At 42.0% G+C, this 22693-nt stretch overlaps 1 protein-coding gene across 6 annotated transcripts in view; it reads right to left on the minus strand.

Annotated features, from left to right (window-relative positions):
• LOC144494845 (tudor domain-containing protein 7-like) overlaps window positions 1-22693 on the minus strand; it is a 134150-nt gene that overhangs the window by 61619 nt on the left and 49838 nt on the right. For all 6 annotated transcript variants that reach the window (XM_078214270.1, XM_078214269.1, XM_078214267.1 and 3 more), the window contains 2 exons: window positions 15027-15118; window positions 11675-11892 (listed from right to left, as the gene is read on the minus strand). In XM_078214270.1, the coding sequence (XP_078070396.1) occupies window positions 11675-11892; window positions 15027-15118 (310 nt within the window). The remainder of the gene's footprint in view (window positions 1-11674; window positions 11893-15026; window positions 15119-22693) is intronic.

The following is a 22693-nucleotide window of genomic DNA, read 5'->3' on the forward strand; positions in this document are numbered from 1 at the left end:
TGTAATAGGAAAAACAAAACTGAAATTGAGTACCCTGCAACAACTGGATCATATTATGACATTCAAGTGCTCACCACAATCTAAAAGGCTCAAATCAGGAGCGTGATGGAATATTTCATCGTTTGTTTGGATGGATTGGTTGCTGCAGCAACACTTGGAAGATTGATATGGTCTAGAACCAAGCAGCTTATTTGATTAGCACCATTTCATTGGGCTTGATATTCAATCCTACTACCACAACTGCAATTGCAGTACTAGACCCACAGCATTCATTTCAGCAATTCCCTGAAAATATTCCAACAGCAACCCCAAGATACTTGTGATCTTGTGTTTAGTGATACAGGAACCTAATCAGAAGTCAGATTTCTCCGAACAAGAACATATTATTCTTCATCACAGCCATGACCTGGAATTTCCTACCTAAAACCATCATGACAATTGTAACATGAAAAGTTTGCAGTAGTTTAAAGCAACAGCACATGATCACTGCCTCAAGGAAATTAGAGATCAACAATAAATGCAGCTTTGACATTTGGACCAAGATGCCAAGAATAAAAAAAAGCACAATAAAAAGGCAAGAGGACTATGGGATTCCACAGGCCAGGAAATCAGATCCATTAATCTGTGACATCCCCAAGATCACAATAAGAACGATCTATAAAGATTACACTCTTCGACATTTACTTCAAATGATTGTTACCAGTGTGTCACCCAATTACATAGCTCAAAATACTATTTTGATATGGCTCTCTCCTCGACAGAACCCAAGTTTGTAATCTAAATGCAAAACTAGATTCTCCCACCCAGAATAATTGAGTATTTTACATGATAGCCATGTTTTACTGAAAACCAAGTGGAAATAAATTACGATGCGGTCTTTACATTTTTCTCTCTCCACCTCTCATCAGATTTACAAAAATCTTAACATTCGACGACCCCATTAGGGATGTACTCACACATTTCCACATAAATGTTATACCCATCCTCAATTGCCTGAGTTTTTGACTTGACACTTATCCTGACTGCAGCATTCCTCAGTCCCTAACTTGTGAGCAGCAACTACTTCCGCACAGTTACTCATCTGGATTTAATTATTGTCACCTAGCAGTTTTAGACTCAAGATCTTCTCTCTCCTCGAGCACTGACACAGTCCTTCTTTCCACTTGGATTTTTGTCTTCAAAGGAAGCCCTTTTCTCAAAGCAGCTTCAGTGATTCTCTTGTAAAACTACATTAAAATAAGCTACAATGTTGTAACTAAAAAAACTGGTAGAATAGATTCAATCTTTAAAAGTAAACATACTTGGCTTCTCTGGACATAGGTGCAAGGAGAGAGGAGAGGAGGATATGAATCAAGCCAGGTTGAGCTGAGAGATGTTGAGTTGGATAATGCAGAAAATTAGTGGACTGGAAGCTCAGCACTCAGGAGGGAGATAAAGCTTATTATGATGCAATAAAGGGTTAGATTCCTCAAGCCAGAGTCAAAGGACAGAAAGCCTAACCCATTTAATGTATGCAAGCAAATCCAGCAGAGTGTAGACTGATGCTGGAGAGCAGTTAACTACTGATGAGCAAGAAAGTTAAGACTTTGGGATACTGGCTGCTACAAAAGAGGTTCCTACCTTCCATGTTTGAGCACTGAAATTTTTGTTTGCTTCCTTTATTACTCATGGAAGTATTCACTCCTGCACCCATCAACTCCAATCTCAACTTCAGACCCAGCTCCAGCCGGTAAGCCAGCATATGGCCTTGGTGAATTGGGCCGTTTTCAGTCGTGAACTCCTATATACACTAAATGAATTAAATTTCCCATCTTCCAATTAGTCCCAGTGACTGATGAAGCATAAATGCAACAGCCTTACTTTTAGGACACTACAATTTTTTTGCAGTTCAAATGGGATGTCCTTTGCTCAAAGGAAGAAATACCACAGGAATCTACCACAGCACTGAACAGAGATCTACTAAATGGTGAGACAGTTCACAAGGGGCTCTAGTAATAAATTGATGTAAGGATCCCTAGAGAATGAGAAAATCGTGTACTTGCGTTTGCTCATGTTTTTTAATTTAAAAAATGTTGTCCTTGCGGTGCGACCGTTGCTGGCAGTGTCAGCATTTACTGCCCATCCCCAATCACTCTCTGCCTTCCTAACTGACCGCAGTCCAAGTGATGTATGTACATCCCAAGTGCTGATAGGTGGTGGGTTCTAGGTTCTTGACCAAGAAAAGAATGGCAATATAGTTTCAAGTGAGGATGACGTGTGGTTTGGAAGGGAATTTGCAGGAGTTGGTGTCCCCATGTGTCTGCTACCCTTGTCTTGAATCGTATTAAACTACTTGAGTGTTGTTGGAGCTGCACTCATTCAGACAAGTAGAAAGTATTCCATCATATTCCTGAATTGTGTCTTGTAGATAATGGACAGACTTTGGAGGTCAGGTGGTGATTTATTTGTCACAGAATTCCCAGCCACTGATCTACTCTTGTAGCCACTGTATTTATATGGCTAGTCCAGTTAAGCATCTGGTCAATTGTAACCCTCAGGATGATTATGATAGGGGTGTCAGCAATGATAATACCATCAAATATCAAGGTGACATGACCATTGCCTGCTTCTTAAATGGCAAGCAACATCCTGGTCATACATCATGAGAAAATAGCCAGTATTAGAGGATCTCTGTGCTCCTCTAATACTGGCTACAATACATCAGCCCAACCCTCAAAGTTGCTCAGATCTTGCTGTTTCACAGACAGTGCTTCAGTATTTCAGGAGTTGTGAATGGTACTGAATACTGTGCAATCAGCAAACATCCCCACTTCTGACCTTATGACGAAGTGAAGGTCATTGATGGAGCAGCTGAAGACAGTTGGGCCTATGACAACATTGAGGAGCTCCTGCAGTGATGTCCAGGGCTAAGATGAATGGTCTCCAACAACGACAACTGTCTTGATATTAGGTATCACTCCAACCATTGGAGACCTTTCCCTCATTCCCACTAACTTCAGTTTTGTTAAGATTCCTTGATGGCACCCTTAAATCAAGGGCAGTCACATTCACCTTCTCTCTCTCTCTCTCTCTCTCAAGTTCATGGCTGGACAAATGCTGGAATGAAATCTGGAGCAGAGTGGCCCTGGAAGATCCCATCTGAACATGAGGAACAGATTAAAAACAGTGTTAACAACACCATCCATTACTTTGGTTATTTGAGAATGGACTGAGGAAGTGATACCAATGTTGTAGCTATACTGAAGCAGCTTGTCTAAGAGCTGGGTTGTCGTCAAGGTCTATTGCCTTAGCTGTACCCAGTGTCTTTAGCCATCTTTTGATAGCTTGAAGAAATCCAATAGCCTGAAAACTGAAATCTATGACGGTGGGGACATCAGGAGGCGGCCGGGTGGATCATTCACTCTGTACTTCTGGTTGAAAATAGTTGCAAATGCTTCCTCCTTATCTTTTGTATTGATGTGCTGGGTTTCCCCATCATTAAGGATGGGGACAATTATGGAGTCTTCTCCTCCTCCAGTTACTTGTTGAATTGTCCACCACCATTTACAGCTGGACGTAGCAGGACTGCAGAAGCTTTGATTTTGATCTATTGGTTGTGGGATCACCTTGCTCTGTCTATAGCATACTACTTCTGATGTTTATCATGCATAAAGTCCTGTGATGTAGCTTTATCAGGTTGACAACTTACATTGATGAATGCCTGGTGCTGCACCTGCCATGCTCTCCCACATTCTCTTTGAATCCTTGGCTTGATGGTAATGATAGAATGAAGGATTTTCCAGATCATAAGGTTACAAACAGGAATACAGAGTACTGGGCTAATGGTAAGATACTTGGTAGTGTGGATGAACAGAGAGATCTTGGTGTCCATGTGCATAGATCCCTGAAAGTTGGTACCCAGGTTGATAGCACTGTTAAGAAGGCGTACGGAGAGTTAGCTTTTATTGGTAGAGGTATTGAGTTTCGGAGCCAGGAGGTCATGTTGCAGCTGTACAAAACTCTGGTGCGGCCGCACTTGGAGTATTGCGTACAGGTCTGGTCACCGCATTATAGGAAGGATATGGATGCATTGGAAAGGGTGCAGAGGAGATTTACCAGGATGTTGCCTGGTATGGTGGGAAGGTCTTATGAGGAAAGGCTGAGGGACTTGAGGTTGTTTTCGTTAGAGAGAAGAAGGTTAAGAGGTGACTTAATAGAGGCATACAAGATGATCAGAGGATTAGATAGGGTGGATAGTGAGAGCCTTTTTCCTTGGATGGTGATAGCTAGCACGAGGGGACATAGCTTTAAATTGAGGGGTGATAGATATAGGACAGATGTCAGAGGTAGGTTCTTCACTCGGAGAGTAGTAAGGGCGTGGAATGCCCTGCCTGCAGCAGTAGTGGACTCGCCAACATTAAGGGCATTTAAATGGTCATTGGATAAACATATGGATGATATTGGAATAGTGTAGGTTAGATGGGCTTTAGATTGGTTTTACTGGTCGGCACAACATCGAGGGCCGAAGGACCTGTACTGCGCTGTAATGTTCAATGTTCTATGTTGCATAAACTAATAGGAGGTCATTCCACCCATGAGCTCCATCTCTGATTGAATATCTTATTTGTCTCTATTTTCCCAGCAACAAGGAAATGCTTACTTGCCTCATTCATTCCTTCACTGTTGTTGAGTCAAAATCCTAGAGTTGTCTTCCTAACAGCACCTCGTGTGCAGCTACACCAAATGAACTGCAGTGGTTCAAGATGCTGGCTCACTACCACCTTAGGGATGGGCAATAATTGCTGGTCTAACCAGTGACACCTACATTCAGTGAAAGAATATTTTTGTAACAAATTAACAGATTGTGAAATTTTAATTGATCTTTTCTCTTCATGGGTGTTAACTGATCTGTTTTATATCCAGCATTTGTCATATTCATTCCAGATTCCAGGTCATGCACTTTTCTACATTCTGACATCTTTGTCAGGAACTCAAAACTTGCCTCCCTCACTCTTTTGCCCCCTCCCACAATTTGCAAGCTTTAAAAGGTTTTTCACCAAACCAGTACTACCAGATTTTCCTTAACTTCCATTTATTTTTAATTCTCCTCTCTGTCCCTATTCTCACCAATTCCTCCTCCTCCCCACCCCTCCCCCCACTACCGCCTCTTATGAAGACTGATTCCTTGTTGGGTAGAGTTCTGTGGGCAGTTGCAGCTTTCTGGCACTTTGCCCAAGGGACCAGTAACACTTGAGTCGTGTCACCAGGATAATTGAAATTACAGCTGAGTCTGATCCAGTCCTCATCTGTCATTCATGCACAAACACTTCCAGCAAATGTCATTGAATAGTTTTCATGGAAGGGATCACTGGTTGTTTTCCTCTCGCGATCCAAAACGAAGCCTCTATGGTTATCTATAGTACCATGGCTGAGATCAGACAATTCAGCGGAGATTATGAATCAATTTGAACCATCTTCGTCTGAATGTTCAGCTGCACAGTGGATACGTTTGCTAAATCATTTCTATTTGTTTAAACCTTGGTATTGAAACAAGAATATTATCAAATCAAAAAATAAAATTCTCCATTCAAATTGGTTTATTCCTAATCATTATGGAACCTGGGCAAAAACATAATATCTTCTATATGCAAATATTTGAAACAGGACAAAAAATATGTATTAAGTTTCTGGACAGCTGGAAATATTAAAAATGGAAATGGTTCTCCTGGAGCAGTGACAAGATTAAACTGCAGACAAATAAAAGCAATGAGAAAAATGAACCAAAAATAATGTGAAAGAACATAACGAAACTAAGAAAGAAAGCAAGCGAGCACCCAAATTCATGTTTCATGTTTAAACATAAAGCACTACCAGTCAGATGCTATTGCAGCTCTGTTTAAACTCAGATACAGAAGCAGAACACACTTCCACCATTTAGGGTGTAGGCAGCTTAGAATTTCAAGCACAGTGATACAATGCATCAAGCACCAATTTCTGTTTCCTCATATTACAAATGTGACCAACAATGATCAAAAACCTCGATTTAGCATATCCGCTTCATAAAAAGGAGGTTGATCAGATTTGGCTCAAAATTGCCTTGTCAATTCAGTGCATTTTAAGCGGCTCTTCTACCTTTTTCCACATTACATTTTTAAAAATACAATTTTGAATACTTGCAGCATGATCTCTTATGGAAAATTGCCTGCAAAGTCTTCATTACAGGTGAGCATCATTTATAGAAAAATTCTCATAATATTTTTACAGATACGCCTGAGATACAACAGCAAAGCATCTATCATACTGCACTGAAATGCTTCCATCCATTAACATTTATCATAGTAATATTTTAAATCAGCTCACCACATTTTGGAAATATGTAGCCATCTTTATACAGATTTCATACACATTCAGCAATATTCTTTATTCTCAGCAGAACAATGCAGATTTTGTTGTAATCTAGTGCCTTTAGATTCTCTTGTCAATATTTGTGACGTTGCTTTTGCACACAGCACGCAGAATCAAACCTGCAATGCTTGCTAGAAAGCTGGTTGCATCAGATAGGAAATACTTGTTCCTCAGAACACACTGTATGCATTTCCTTCACTCGGTACAAGTACAAAACTATTGGTACATTGTCACTCTTAAAAGCATTGGTAAAATATTTCTAATATTGCAATGGAGTAAGAAATTTATGCTGTGATGATGCCCGTGGGGAGAGGGGAGGAGGAGCTGCACAGCATTTCAAAAACTGAGTGATTGAATGGTCTAAGAAAGCTTTGCACTGATTTTGCAGTCACCTATGTTTTATGGATGCAAAACAGCACAGTTCCAATGCAGTAAAAGTAATTGCAGAAGGACAATTATTTTCCAAAGCAAAATTATCTGCGCCTTAACTAGATTATGTTCAGGAATCACTTTAGCACATTAGATCTGGGTAGAAATCCTATTCTTCTATAACAAATATTAAGGGTGGTACAGGATTGGTAGGATGCAAACTACAAGATAGATAAATGTGCTTGGGATAAAGATTTTCAGAAATGTCAGGAAAAGAAATAAGGCATCAATTGTGGATGAAACTGATTGATCAAATGTGACAGGATTACTGTCAGGCAACAGAAGTGGAAGAATATTAATGGAGACACTGCAGTTTCTACTCACTATATTTGCAAAATAACCATTTTTATGGCAAAAAGTTAGTTTATAACACTATTAAAAGTAACAGTGTCCAACAGTAAAGTTGTTCATGGTTGAAATTACTGAATTGTGCCAGATGGTACCACACAAACTGAAAATCTTTAGTAACCATAACTCTTCAGCCTATGACAATAAGTGTGTCACAGCTGTTCTTATGTGGTCCATTCTAATGACCAACGGTGATTTAGCAGGCCTTAGCCACTGTACAATGCTCACCTGTAATGAAGCCTTTACAGGCAATTTTCCATAAGCGTCACAGGTTCATATTTCCACTCGAGTTGGTGAAGCACAGTTGCAGAGAGCACAACAATTTTATACTATTGCTTTTCCCAATGTCTTGGGCCTAACCAACTGCAGATATGAAAATAAGCACACAGTTGTAATTCCTTCAGTCTCAAGCATGTTTTTCTGATTGCAATATTTGAATGTAGTGACGGAATACAATGCTTATTAGGGAACATGGCTCTATACCCAAGTTACTCATCCTCACTTCACAGAAGCCAACAGAAAACCAGTATACAATCAGGCACACAAGACACTTTCCCCATCATTGATTGTTTTTACTATCTTTCAGCAGCAACGTTGGTGCATTTACAACTTGGGCAAGAGATTTGCAATTAATGTTGGAGAAATTGTGACAAAATGACTGTGGTCTGGTGCATGCTACTTAAATGCAGCACTAAGAAAGGGATTTATCTCAAACTGTATGAGAAACCATTTGTGCCAAGGCAGAAAACGGTGGTATAACATTGCTGTGTGAGATACCAGGAACAATCAGATTTTCACTCTTTTCAGTTGGGGAAATTGCCAGTATCAAGTTGAAAATCTTTGTGGAACAATCTTGCTGTTAACAGGCACACATAGGGTCTCATCTCCAACCTTACACCGACAGGTAACTTCACATAACTTGTATGTTCTGACTGTTATAGACAAAGCATCTCCAACAGCAAATCTGTTTCCTACATAAACCAGTTCTATCTATTCTTTTTGTTGCCACATATCTAGCGAAAAGTACATTATTCTGACACAGTTGCACTCAAATCAGAAGGCTGGGGTTCAAGCCTCACTTCAATCTTCAACACATACAACCTAGGCTCACATTATGGTACTGCATTGAGGGGGTGCTATAACATCTTTCATATGAAAGATAAAACTGACTGTCCAGGGGGATGCTAAAGATCCCATATTTGATGAGGAGTGAGAGCCCAGTGTCCAAGCTAACATTTTCATCTCCAACTAAAGCCACAAAAATAAGTCCGCACGCTCTGCAATATTGTGCATAAATTATCCAGTGTATGCAATAACAGTGACTGCACTTTGGGGCATTCAGAGGGTGATAATGTGTTATAATAATGCAGGACTTTTTGCTTCATGCGCTATTGCTAGCTTAAACTGTCTTTTTCACATCAGTCCTGTTCATTTTTTTATTAATTCGTGGGACATGGGTGTTGCTGGTTGGCCAGCATTTATTGCCCATCCCTAGTTGCTCTTGGAGGGGCAGTTGAGAGTCAACCACATTGCCGTGGTTCTGGAGTCACATGTAGGTCAGACTGGGTAAGGACAGCAGATTTCCTTCCCTATAGGATATTAGTGAACCAGATGGGTTTTTCCGACAATCGACAATGCTTTCATGGTCATTAGATTCTTAATTCCAGATTTTTTTTATTGTTGAATTCAAATTCCACCATCTGCCGTGGCGGGATTTGAACCCAGGTCCCCCAGAACATTAGTTGAGTTTCTGGATTAAAGACTAGCGATAGTATCACTACGCCATTGCCTCCCCCTTTCTGGTATGTTATTTTGTTCTTGCAAATTGATCATTTTAGTTTTGAAAAACATTTCTTCAATTTTACAAACAAATAAAAGATTAGAATCACTTTGTGCCCTCTTGTACCTTAAATGTCATGTGGCTGAAAGTCAATCTTTCTTCAAAAAAAGGAATAATTTGTAGGCTATCATTAGATTCAATGGATGATAACACTGGCGTTAACCCCTCAAGACGTAGATCTAAGCATCATGTTCTTAGGAATCATAACAATATAAATGCAAACAACAATTAGTTTCAACCCCACATTTAATTTTTTTAAATATAAAACTGAAGTTATACCATTGAATGTTTTTACTCGGGGGTCTCTTGTGACCTTGATGACAGTAAAAGATGATTTTGAAATACTTCTATATACTTCTTTTTCAGGTTTGCTAATCACAAATAGATTGTTTATAAAGTTCTTATAATTAAAATAAATCCTTGTTGAAATCTTACCACTGGATGCCTTTGATCTGACACGGTGCAAGCATGGCAATAAAAATCCAAATAAAATAATTAACTTCTCTGCTAAGATCAGTGGATGTAAATCTTTAAAAAGGTAACAAATAAATGATTTTTTTCTCAATTGACAGGTTGCTTGAAAGATTTAATTTTTGTTTAACACATGCAAGTTGTACTCAGCATTATTTTTGACTTACTGGTATACTTTGCAACACTAAACATATTAACAGGACAAAAATAGCCACTTTAAAACTGCTTTGTGAAGTCATCCATGTCAACACAATTCCTTGCACTTGCAAACCAATCACAGTACTGGAAAAGCTATTCTTCCACAACAACTCAAAATACTAGTCATCATAGACCAATGGGAGATGAGAATTTTCAATCAGATTGTTCAAATGGACCAATCAGTGCTGAGAAAAAGCCACTGTTAAATTTACCACTAAAGATTATATGTAGATTTTATGCTTCCCTCTCCCAGCAACAACTGTTTTAAAAGAGCAAGAAAGATAGATTGAGGGGTGGGGGAGAAAAGTGGAAAATGGAAAGAAGAACAAAGAACAATACAGCACAGGAACAGGCCCTTCGGCCCTCCAAGCCCGTGCCGCTCCCTGGTCCAAACTAGACCATTCTTTTGTATCCCTCCATTCCGATTCCGTTCATATGGCTATCTAGATAAGTCTTAAACGTTCCCAGTGTGTCCGCCTCCACCACCTTGCCTGGCAGCGCATTCCAGGCCCCCACCACCCTCTGTGTAAAATATGTCCTTCTGATATCTGTGTTAAACCTCCCCCCACTTCACCTTGAACCTATGACCCCTCGTGAACGTCACCACCGACCTGGGGAAAAGCTTCCCACCGTTCACCCTATCTATGCCTTTCATAATTTTATACACCTCTATTAAGTCTCCCCTCATCCTCCGTCTTTCCAGGGAGAACAACCCCAGTTTACCCAATCTCTCCTCATAACTAAGCCCCTCCATACCAGGCAACATCCTGGTAAACCTCCTCTGTACTCTCTCCAAAGCCTCCACGTCTTTCTGGTAGTGTGGCGACCAGAACTGGACGCAGTATTCCAAATGCGGCCGAACCAACGTTCTATACATCTGCAACATCAGACCCCAACTTTTATACTCTATGCCCCGTCCTATAAAGGCAAGCATGCCATATGCCTTCTTCACCACCTTCTCGGATCTGTGGACTTGCACACCCAGGTCCCTCTGCGTATCTACACCCTTTATGGTTCTGCCATTTATCGTATAGCTCCTCCCTACATTATTTCTACCAAAATGCATCACTTCGCATTTATCAGGATTGAACTCCATCTGCCATTTCTTTGCCCAAATTTCCAGCCTATCTATATCCTTCTGTAGCCTCTGACAATGCTCCTCACTATCTGCAAGTCCTGCCAATTTTGTGTCGTCCGCAAACTTACTGATCACCCCAGTTACACCTTCTTCCAGATCATTTATATAAATCACAAACAGCAGAGGTCCCAATACAGAGCCCTGCGGAACACCACCAGTCACAGGCCTCCAGCCGGAAAAACACCCTTCCACTACCACCCTCTGTCTTCTGTGACCAAGCCAGTTCTCCACCCATCTAGCCACCTCCCCCTTTATCCCATGAGATCCAACCTTTTTCACCAGCCTACCATGAGGGACTTTGTCAAACGCTTTACTAAAGTCCATATAGACGACATCCACGGCCCTTCCCTCGTCAACCATTCTGGTCACTTCTTCAAAAAACTCCACCAGGTTAGTGAGGCATGACCTCCCTCTCACAAAACCACGCTGACTATCGTTAATGAGTTTATTCCTTTCTAAATGCGCATACATCCTATCTCTAAGAATCTTCTCCAACAACTTCCCCACCACAGACGTCAAGCTCACCGGCCTATAATTACCCGGGTTATCCTTCCTACCCTTCTTAAATAACGGGACCACATTAGCTATCCTCCAATCCTCTGGGACCTCACCTGTGTCCAGTGACGAGACAAAGATTTGCGTCAGAAGCCCAGCGATTTCATCTCTCGTCTCCCTGAGCAGCCTTGGATAGATTCCATCAGGCCCTGGGGATTTGTCAGTCTTTATATTCTCTAACAAACCTAACACTTCCTCCCTTGTAATGGAGATTTTCTCCAACGGTTCAACATGTGCATCTAAATTTGAAATTGCATTCAAAATGATTTTTTTAAAAAAACAACTTGTCAGGTATTACAATCCCCACTCACTGTGCATACATGGGTCCAATGTTCTAACTGCTTTAAAACATCTTGCTGGAGATCCTCATTGAACATCTTTCTGTACAATTGTGGCAATTTTGAGACCCAAATTCCATTAGGGTATTTGTCCATGATCTCCTTCAATCGGGACTGTATCAACTCACTATTGGAGCTGGATTGAGATGCTGAATTGGATTTTCCAGTATCCGTGCCATCACTCCAAACAGCTACAAATGTGGAAAAAAGTGCATCAAAACTTACAATAAGTTCACTACCATCATAATTGAAATAAGATAAAATTCAAAAAGACAGACTGTTATGTTAACAGCCTGAACATTAATAGCATAGAGTCAGGTGTACCACTGGGGTTTGTTTGTACTGTAGTTCATGTGTTTACCAGCCTGTATTAGACTAGCAGCCTTCATAATACAGGCAATAAGTATGAATTCCTCAAGCTATTGCAGCTATGATTTTTGCGTTTGTTGGGACAATATATTAAACAAAAGCATGTCAGACCAGATGTTGAATGAAAGAAAATTCAACATTAAAAGAACACACAATACACTGTACCAACATTCAAATAAAAGGCTCAAAGTATGCAGCATCATTCAGTAGCCATTTCAATATCCAATATTATTTCCACCCAGAAAGTGGCAAGCTTTGAATGGAAGTGAATTATTAAATCCACTATTATGATCACTCTCCACAGTAATGGCAAATTCTTTCCCTCTAACCAATCAAAACAACTGCAATAAAATGAGAGATAATGGACAACACATTAACAAATTGAACCTTTTGAGGTACAGACATAAATAGATGCTGAATCTAAGGAGGAGATATTAAAAGCTTTGTCAAGAGGAGAATTTTAAGTCAGTTTTGGAAGGCGATTGAGGTGGAGAGGCAAGATGATAGAGGGAGGAAATTTCAGAGTGTGGAACTTAGATGGTTGAAGGCACAGATATGAATGCCAGGTTCAAAGGAGGGAAGATTATCGAAGAAGCCACAGTCTGACAAACAGAGGACTGTCAGAGATGGGAAATAAATTCTCGCCTTGCCAATGATGGCCATGTTCTAATAACCAATATAAATTTGGGGGTTGAATAAATGGGATTTCGGGGCAAGAGGAGACCAGTGATAGTGAGGGCCGAAGTATTAAACAATAATGAAAAATTGAAGACCTTGGAGTCTAGGAGATAATGCATGTTAGCAGGGAAAGGGGAACATGATGGACGAATTATGAGGGATAGGATATGAATAGTAGGATTTTAGATAAACTGAGGCTCAAAGTTTGAAAGCTGAGAGGGTAGCCAGGGGAGTTTTGGAATATTATGGAGTGGAGGTGACTGGCATTGTTAATGAAGGGTTGATCAAATGGGACCACTACTGATTTCTCTTTATGTTAATTGAACTTTATCCAGTAACATTTCAATTGGAACTGATCCCTCCAGCAGTACTTTCATATGGACAGCTTTTGTAAGATGATTTTGGGAGGTTTGTAGATGAGCATGCAGACAGAACAAGGTCATGAAGGTAATTCGCTTGTTAGCTCTCTCCTGTACCCCCCTATGGAGTTGAGAGTTAAGTGCCTGTAAAGTTAAATGGCTGTATGTGAAAGCTACCCAAAAGATCATTTCTGTGGAAAGAAAGATAGCTGAGCGTGACATGCAGGCAAGTGGGAAGGGAAAAACAAAGACAGGTGAGCAGATGATCTCAAGCTCAGTGAAAAAGTAGTACAGGAGTTCCTCATATTTGTTTCAAATGGATGGCAGATATTTAAGGAGATGTGGGCAGGAGAGAAGAGAAGACAGAGTTAATCTTGGGAGTAACGACGGCCTGTATGAGATGACCAGACGGAGGCCTGATCATGTGGTCTAGCCAGATCTGACAATGAATAGTTAAATCAGCTGTGTACCTGGTACACTCCTGACTGTGCCTTCTGGACACTAGGCGTGAAGATGAGGAAAATGACCCGGATGGGAGAGAGTGAAGATCTTATTGGTGATAGAAGTATCATAGGTGCTAATGGGGAGAGTAAAGCTTCAATCTTGTGCCTCACTCTTTAAAAAAAAAGTTTTTAACGATTTTGAGCAATGCATCACCCAAAGAAAGCTTTAACTAACATGGGTACTCACGTACATGATCTCAAAACTACCAGAGAGAAAAACACGACATTTAGCATCAGTGAGAGCACAGAAAGGACTTTCAAGCAGCAGTGAAAATGACCATATAATCTGCTTGTGACTTTGGTTGGAAAATAAATATTGTCCATCACTCTGGGGACGTGCCCCCTCCCCCCCCTCACCCTCCTCTTTAAAATTATGCCATGGGATCTTTTATATACATCCCAGGTGCAGACTGGGCCTGTACTTAACGTTTGCACCTCAGACAGTGCAACACTACCCCAGAATTGCACTGTTCTTGCCACTACTTATTTTGTGCTCAGGTCTCAAGGTGGAATCTAAACCATCAACCTTGCGACTGAGGATTTCTAGGCACTTTACCATTTCACTTCCCTCCTTTTGAATCTGCCTCCATCTGCCTCCATCTGATTTCTTACTTGGCAGTGCTCTCTCAATTGACATTCTTCTTCTCTTCCCTATCCTGCCTCGTACTCTTATCTCTTCCTATTTCTGTTTCCCCTTTGATTAATTTGCTATCCACTCAGTCTTTGCCCCTTTCACCACCCTGGTCCTATTGTTCACCTCATTCATTAAAATTTCATAGATCAACTCATTAGACATACACATTCAAATATATTTAAAAACATTTCAGAAGGGAGAAATATTCCATTATTGGGCTAGCTTAATGTCTTGGTGTACTCTGGAAAATTCTGAACACTGTACATGCCTTCAACTGACAATTAATATAGTCAGTTATAAGAGCCATATTGGACATCTCCACAGATGCTGCCAGACCTGTTCAGATTTTCTAGTACTGTTTTTATTTCAACTAGCATTTACTACTTTGTGTAAAAATATCAAGTTGAGGCCCAGTCCAAGGCCTAGGTGTAAAGACTTTAATGTAGTCATTGAAAGACAAATTAATTCAGTCCATAGTTATGAAATATGCATGTGTCATTTATATAGGCCTTAATTTAGACATTAGAAATTATAGTCAACAAGAAAAAACTGCAGATGAGTTTTTTTCTGAAAGTATTGTGATTCAATTGGCACATCAATAAACCATGTTGGCATTAGCTTTACACAGGACTCGGGTTATAAAATGTTTGCATAATTGCTTCCATACGAATTCCAATTATATATGTCTATGAAGCAAGTTTGCATGGTCAACATCCGACATAAAAACATTAATATGTACATACATGAACTGCGCTATGCACAAGAGAAAGCTCTCTACATACCATTATGTTCACTTGAAGTATTTTTGGCTAAATGCACCTGAAGCTCTTTTTGAAATCTTGGAGGAAATGTCATAGTAGGCCTTTTCTCAGATCTATAAAACCAAAACATGCAAAATCATAATAAAATTGGAAATCTTAATTAATCTACTTTTATTCCACAAGTATTTTCCTAATGAAAATTATAAAGAATAAAAGGACAATTTGGGTATGCTTAATGTTTTTGGTAGCTTTGTGGAGGGTAAATATCCAGGCTTTAACTTGAAACACAAGATCAAAAACGTATGGACCCACTGGAACATTAACACTTTGCAGCAGTTCAAGCTGGTTTACAGTCCAGCAAATAATAGATCTAATCATTGCAGATGAATAATCATAGATCAAGATTTTAAAATGAGCCTCTCAATCCAACTGTAAATGACATTTCAGATATGATGGCCAAACAAATCAAAAAATGTATTTTACTAATTGAGGTGCCATTGATTATAGGCGGGAACCTCTATCGCAATTGTGTTTTTACTCTGGCTCATTCTTTGAATCCCACTTCTTCCAAAGTTACGCAAATACAAGCAAACAAAGCTGCTGCTGAGGGGGGGGTTTGGCCTGAAATTCCACAATTCCCCATAAAAGTTGATGTGGGTATGTCCAAAATTAGAAAATGTCCTCCCTTCCATTGATGCCTTTTTATGTAATGCAACCTTACTGCATAGAATATTTTAGTCCTTCCTTGGAGTTAGAAGTCACGGTCACAATGTAACTTATGCTGATGGCATCATATGCTTTATAATATTTGCACAGGAGTAATATTGCAGAATCCAGTCCATAATCATAATCTAATACCCATCTTTACATTTTTACACAAGGCAATTGGGTAATCCAGTTGAGACAGCAACACCAAGACAAACAATTTTGATAATCAAAAGAATTAAGGGATATGGGTAAAGGCATGCACAGTATATGGAGTTAGGTCACAATGTTCCTTCTAACTTCTATTTGCTGTAACAGACTCCAACCTCCGCCACCAGGGCGGCACAGTGGCACAATGGTTAGCACTGCTGCCTCACAGAGCTCGGAACCCAGGTTCGATTCTCAGCTTGGGTCACTATCTGTGAGGAGTTTGCATGTTCTCCCTATGTCTGCGTGGGTTTCCTCCGGATGCTCCGGTTTCCTCTCTCAGTCCAAAGGATGTGCAGGTTAGGTGATATGGCCATGCTAAATTCTCTGTGTACCCGAAGTGGTGCCGGAGTGTGGCAACTCGGGGATTTTCACAGTAACTTCATTGCATTGTGAATGTAAGCCTACTTATGACGAATAAATAAACTTTACTTCACTTCTTTGGACAGCTTGTTGTACTGCGAGATCCCTTTAAGATTGACTTGGGTAATGCAGGTGCATCTTTAAGGGTACATTGCCTGTTTGCTTTCTGCACAGCACATTCGCCAATTGTTGCACAGCCACGCACCTGTGCAACTTAGAAGGCATACTGGTTACAGATCATCCATCATCTCACGGAAAGATGGAACAGGATCCAGGAACTAGATGGCTTATTCCTGTCACTATGCATGCACTAGTGTATTGGACACCAACTGAAATAGCTACTTCTACCTTCAAAACATTGGAGTACTCACTGAGCACTTTTCTTGGCGAAGGATATTGTTTAAAAAAAACAAAGAGTCACAGGCAAACCACAGTACCAAACAGGAGCCACAGGTAGATGTCAGTTGATTTGTATTTCAACTAAGGACATTAAAATACCAGATGCAGTAACCATATCAGAATGTTATGGTCACCATGCAGATTACAGTAGATGAGAGGTCCAAAGAGATGAACATAACCATTTTTCAGAGAATGAAAGTACAAAACTGTGAATGGCAGTTTCAGTGAAATTCAGTTTTAAGAATCTGAAAATAAAAGGTGATCATGAAGCTATTAAATTAGATTAAGAAGGAAATTGCAAAAACAAAACAAATACTTTTGTCTTCATGGTGCCACGTGCTAGCGAGGAGAGGAATAGGGGGAGAGAGCAGTTGAACACGTGGCTACAGGGATGGTGCAGGAGGGAGGGATTCAGATACCTGGATAATTGGGGGTCATTCTGGGGTAGGTGGGACCTCTACAAACGGGATGGTCTACACCTGAACCAGAGGGGTACCAATATCCTGGGGGGGGGAATTTGCTAATGCTCTTCAGGAGAGTTTAAACTAATTCAGCAGGGGGATGGGAACCTGAATTGTAGCTCCAGTCTACAGGAGGTTGAGAGTAGTGAGGTCATGAATAAGGTTTCAAGGTCGCAGGAGTGTACTGGCAGGCAGGAAGGTGGTTTGAAGTGCATCTACTTCAACGCCAGGAGCATCTGGAATAAGGTGGGTGAACTTGCAGCATGGGTTGGTACCTGGGACTTCGATGTTGTGGCCATTTCGGAGACATGGATAGAGCAGGGACAGAATGGTTGTTGCAGCTTCCGGGGTTTAGACGTTTCAGTAAGATCAGGGAAGGTGGGAAAAGATGGGGAGGTGTGGCACTGTTAGTCAAATACAGTATTACGGTGGCAGAAAGGACGTTTGATGAGGACTCATCTACTGATGTAGTTGGGGCTGAGGTTAGAAACAGGAAAGGAGAGGTCACCCTGTTGGGAGTTTTCTATAGGCCTCCGAAAAGTTCCAGAGATGTAGAGGAAAGGATTGCAAAGATGATTCTGGATAGGAGCGAAAGTAACAGGGTAGTTGTTCTGGGGGACTTTAACTTTACAAATATTGACTGGAAAAGCTATGGTTCGAGTACTTTAGATGGGTCAGTTTTTGTCCAATGTGTGCAGGAGGGTTTCCTGACACAGTATGTAGATAGGCCAACAAGAGGCGAGGCCACATTGGATTTGGTACTGGGTAATGAACCAGGCCAGGTATTAGATTTGGAGGCAGGTGAGCACTTTGGTGATAGTGACCACAATTCGGTTACGTTTACTTTAGTGATGGAAAGGAATAGGTATATACCACAGGGCAAGAGTTATAGCTGGGGGAAAGGAAATTATGATGTGATTAGGCGAGATTTAGGATGCATAGGATGTGGAAGGAAACTGCAGGGGATGGGCACAATTGAAATGTGGAGCTTGTTCAAGGAACAGCTACTGCGTGTCCTTGATAAGTATGTACCTGTCAGGCAGGGAGGAAGTGGTCGAGCGAGGGAACCGTGGTTTACTAAAGAAGTTGAATTTTTTGTGAAGAGGAAGAAGGAGACTTATGTAAAGATGAGGCACGAAGGCTCAGTTAGGGCGCTTGAGAGTTACAAGTTAGCCAGGAAGGACCTAAAGAGAGAGCTAAGAAGAGCCAGGAGGGGACATGAGAAGTCTTTGGCAGGTAGGATCAAGGAAAACCCTAAAGCTTTCTATAGGTATGTCAGGAATAAAAGAACGACTAGGGTAAGATTAGGGCCAGTCAAAGACAGTAGTGGGAAGTTGTGTGTGGAGTCCAAAGAGATAGGAGAGGCGCTAAATGAATATTTTTCGTCAGTATTCACACAGGAAAAAGACAATGTTGTCGAGGAGAATACTGAGATACGAGCTATTAGACTAGACGGGATTGAGGTTCATAAGGAGGTGTTAGCAATTCTGGAAAGTGTGAAAATAGATAAGTCCCCTGGGCCAGGTGGGATTTATCCTAGGATTCTCTGGGAGGCTAGGGAGGAGATTGCAGAGCCTTTGGCTTTGATCTTTATGTCGTCATTGTCTACAGGTATAGTGCCAGAAGACTGGAGGATAGCAAATGTTGTCCCCTTGTTCAAGAAGGGAAGTAGAGACAACCCTGGTAATTATAGACCAGTGAGCCTTACTTCTGTTGTGGGCAGAGTTTTGGAAAGGATTATAAGAGATAGGATTTATAATCATCTAGAAAGGAATAATTTGATTAGGGATCGCCAACACAGTTTTGTGAAGGGGAGGTCGTGCCTCACAAACCTTATTGAGTTATTTGAGAAGGTGACCAAAGAGGTGGGTAAGGATAAAGCAGTTGATGTGGTGTATATGGATTTCCGTAAAGCGCTTGATAAGGTTCCCCACGGTAAGCTATTGCAGAAGATACGGAGGCATGGGATTGAGGGTGATTTAGCGGTTTGGATCAGAAATTGGCTAGCTGTAAGAAAACAGAGGGTGGTGGTTGATGGGAAATATTCATCCTGGAGTTCAGTTACTAGTGGTGTACCACAAGGATCTGTTTGTCATTTTTATAAATGACCTGGATGAGGGCATAGACGGATGGGTTAGTAAATTTGCGGATGACACTAAAGTCGGTGGAGTTGTGGACAGTGCGGAAGGATGTTGCAGGTTACAGAGGGACATAGATAAGCTGCAGAGCTGGGCTGAGGGGTGGCAAATGGAGTTTAATGCGGAAAAGTGTGAGGTTATTCACTTTGGAAGGAGTAACAGGAATACAGAGTACTGGGCTAATGGTAAGATACTTGGTAGTGTGGATGAGCAGAGAGATCTCGGTGTCCATGTGCATAGATCCCTGAAAGTTGGCACCCAGGTTGATAGCGCTGTTAAGAAGGCGTACGGTGTGTTAGCTTTTATTGGTAATGGGATTGAGTTTCGGAGCCAGGAGGTCATGTTGCAGCTGTACAAAACTCTGGTGCAGCCGCACTTGGAGTATTGCGTACAGTTCTGGTCGCCGCATTATAGGAAGGATGTGGAAGCATTGGAAAGGGTGCAGAGGAGATTTACCAGGATGTTGCCTGGTATGGTGGGAAGGCCTTATGAGGAAAGGCTGAGGGACTTGAGGCTGTTTTCGTTAGAGAGAAGGTGGTTAAGAGGTGACTTAATAGGGGCATATAAGATGATCAGAGGATTAGATAGGGTGGCCAGTGAGAACCTTTTTCCTCGGATGGTGATGGCTAGCATGAGGGGACATAGCTTTAAATTGAGGGGTGATAGATATAGGACAGATATCAGAGGTAGGTTCTTTACTCAGAGCAGTGGTTCCCAAAGGGTGCGGTGCGCCACACTGATGCGGCACGAGAGGATGGCAAGTGTGGCGGGAAGATTCAAGGACAATCAAAGAAACATTTAAACATGGATTAGATATTTTCCAAAGTGATTGTTTTATACTTTCTGGATGTCCCGTGATCATATTATAAAGTAGTTGTGTTCTATGTTATGAATCAAGCACTATTAGGAGTTGGGTTTTTTTTGTTTTTGAATGTATTTATCATCAATAAAAAAATTCGGTGTGGCGCAAGCAAATTTTTATTCCGAAAGTGTGGCCCAGTGAAAAAAGTTTGGGAACCACTGACTCAGAGTAGTAAGGGCGTGGAATGCCCTGCCTGCAACAGTAGTGGACTCGCCAATATTAAGGACATTTAAATGGTCATTGGATAAACATATGGATGATATTGGAATAGTGTAAGTTAGATGGGCTTTAGATTGGTTTCACAAGTCGGCGCAACATCGAGGGCCAAAGGGCCTGTATTGCGCTGTAATGTTCTATGGTAGACGATACAAGAGACATTCTGGAATACTAAGAAGAATAAGGAACTTGAAGGAATTAAAGAAATGGTACTGGACAAATTAAGATTAACTGACAAATCTGCACCTGATGTCTGATTCCTCGGGTTAAAGGGAGCTGCAGAGATAGTGGATGCATTCCCTTGATTTTTGAAAAGCCTGCCAGGATTGGAAGATAGCAAATGTGGGTTACATTTGGTTACACTGTCTAAACAGAGAGAGAAAACAGGTAACTACAGCATAGCAAGCTTGACATTGGTAGTAGGGGAAATTCTAGAATTTATTCATTGGAGCAGGGTTGGGGCACTCTCAGAATTATATAGTTGAGCAGAATCAACACGGATTTAAGAAAAATTGTGTCTGATAAATCTGTTAAGACTTATTGAGGATGGAATTTGGAAGTTGGAACCAGTGAATTTGGAGTTTTGGAAAGTATTCGGTGAGGTGTCACGCCTTATTGGAGGAGCGTCAAAGGGCCAGTTGGCTGACCGCTCCTATTTCTTACAGCTGTCATAATAACCCAACTAGTTTACTTATGCCGAGGGAAGAAAACCTGCTTTCCTCATGTGGACTAAGTCCCAGAACAAAGATGACTCTGCTGCCCTCTGAAATAGCTTAGTAAGCTACTCATTTCTATTAAACCACAACCATGAGGATTGGGAATGAATACCAGCCTTGCATGCACCTTGCCAAGAATAAACTAACAAAATCTTCTATTTCCATATTGCTGGACCAATGTTTGACCGCAGTGTGGAAAAATCAGCTGCATTGGAAAGCTACTCATTGGAAACCAATCGCAATCTGTGCCTGTTTTGAAAACAGCTGTCACAATTTGTCTCCACTGGTATCTCAGTGGATTTTTAAAAAAAAATTCCTTCATGGGATGCGAGCATCGCTGGCTCAGCCAGCATTTGTTGCCTATCCCCAATTGTCCTTGAGAAGGTAGTGGTGAGCTGCTTTCTTGAAACACTGAAGTCCATGTGGTTCAACGCTCAGTGTTGTTAGGAAGGGAGTTTCAGGATTTCGATCCAGTAGCAAAGGAATGGTATGTGGCCTGGAGGGGAATTTGCACGTGGTGGTGGTGTTTCCATGCACCTGCCATCCATGTCTTTTTACATGGCAGAGGTCGGTTGGAGGGTGCTGTTGAAAGAGCCTTGGTGAGTTGCTGCAGTACATCTCATATATGGGGTGGAATTCTCCCAAAAAAATTTGAAGTGTCGAATTCGCGTGAAAATTGGAGTAATTAACGCTGTTTTTCTTCAGTGGGAGTTCAGAAAAGAATCTCCCATACTGTGCACTGCAGTGGCCACCAGCACGAATATCATTAAATTTCAGGGGGAGGGACCTATTCCCACTGGAGAGCCTGAAATCAGCATGCTGAGCGGACCACTGTGCATGCACAAATTTGTCAGTGGCAAGATCAGCGCACGAGCAGCGGCCGTGGACTGCTGACCTCCTGACTGCTGGCCAGCTCGGCTCCCCCCCACCTCCAAACCAGATAGCTGACCCCCAAACCATTCCCAGGCCACCCCAAACCAACCCCCCCCCCCCCCCCCCCCCCCAGCTTATGCCAACCCAACCACTGGCCTTCCTCCTTACCCCACTGATCCTGACTGCAGTGGCAGCATGACCTCCCACTGCCACTGATTGCCCCCTAGGCACCGCCCCCATCAGGCCCACCCTACTAGGTCCTGCCCCATGCCTGATGGGCAGTGCCAAGATGCCCCCAGGCATTGGCACTTTGCCCCTTAGGCAGCGCCAGGGGCACAGGTTGGCACTGCCAGGGTGCCAATGCCCAGGGACACTCCTTCGCCCAACCCTCTGGGGGCCCCAATTGCTCCCCCCCGCCCTCCTCCCAGCTTACGCCATCCCGATCACTGGCCTTCCTCCTTCCCCCATCGATCCTGACTGCAGTGGCAGCATGACTCTCCCACTGTCACTGATTGCCCCCTAGGCCCCACCTCCATCAGGCCCACCCCACTAAATCCTGCCCCATGCCTGATGGGCAGTGCCAATACCCCCTGGGCATTGGCACTTTGCCCCTTGGGCAGTGCCAGGGGAACTGGTTGGCACTGCCAGGATGCCAATGCCCAAGGGGCACTCTCTTCCCCAACCCTCTGGGGGCCCCAAATGCCCCCCTTCACTCCAGCGGGTCGGGCTGCTAGTTCGCCATTAGTGG

Source organism: Mustelus asterias, chromosome 6 (assembly GCF_964213995.1).
Source record: "Mustelus asterias chromosome 6, sMusAst1.hap1.1, whole genome shotgun sequence".
In the NCBI taxonomy this organism is placed as follows: Eukaryota; Metazoa; Chordata; class Chondrichthyes; order Carcharhiniformes; family Triakidae; genus Mustelus; species Mustelus asterias.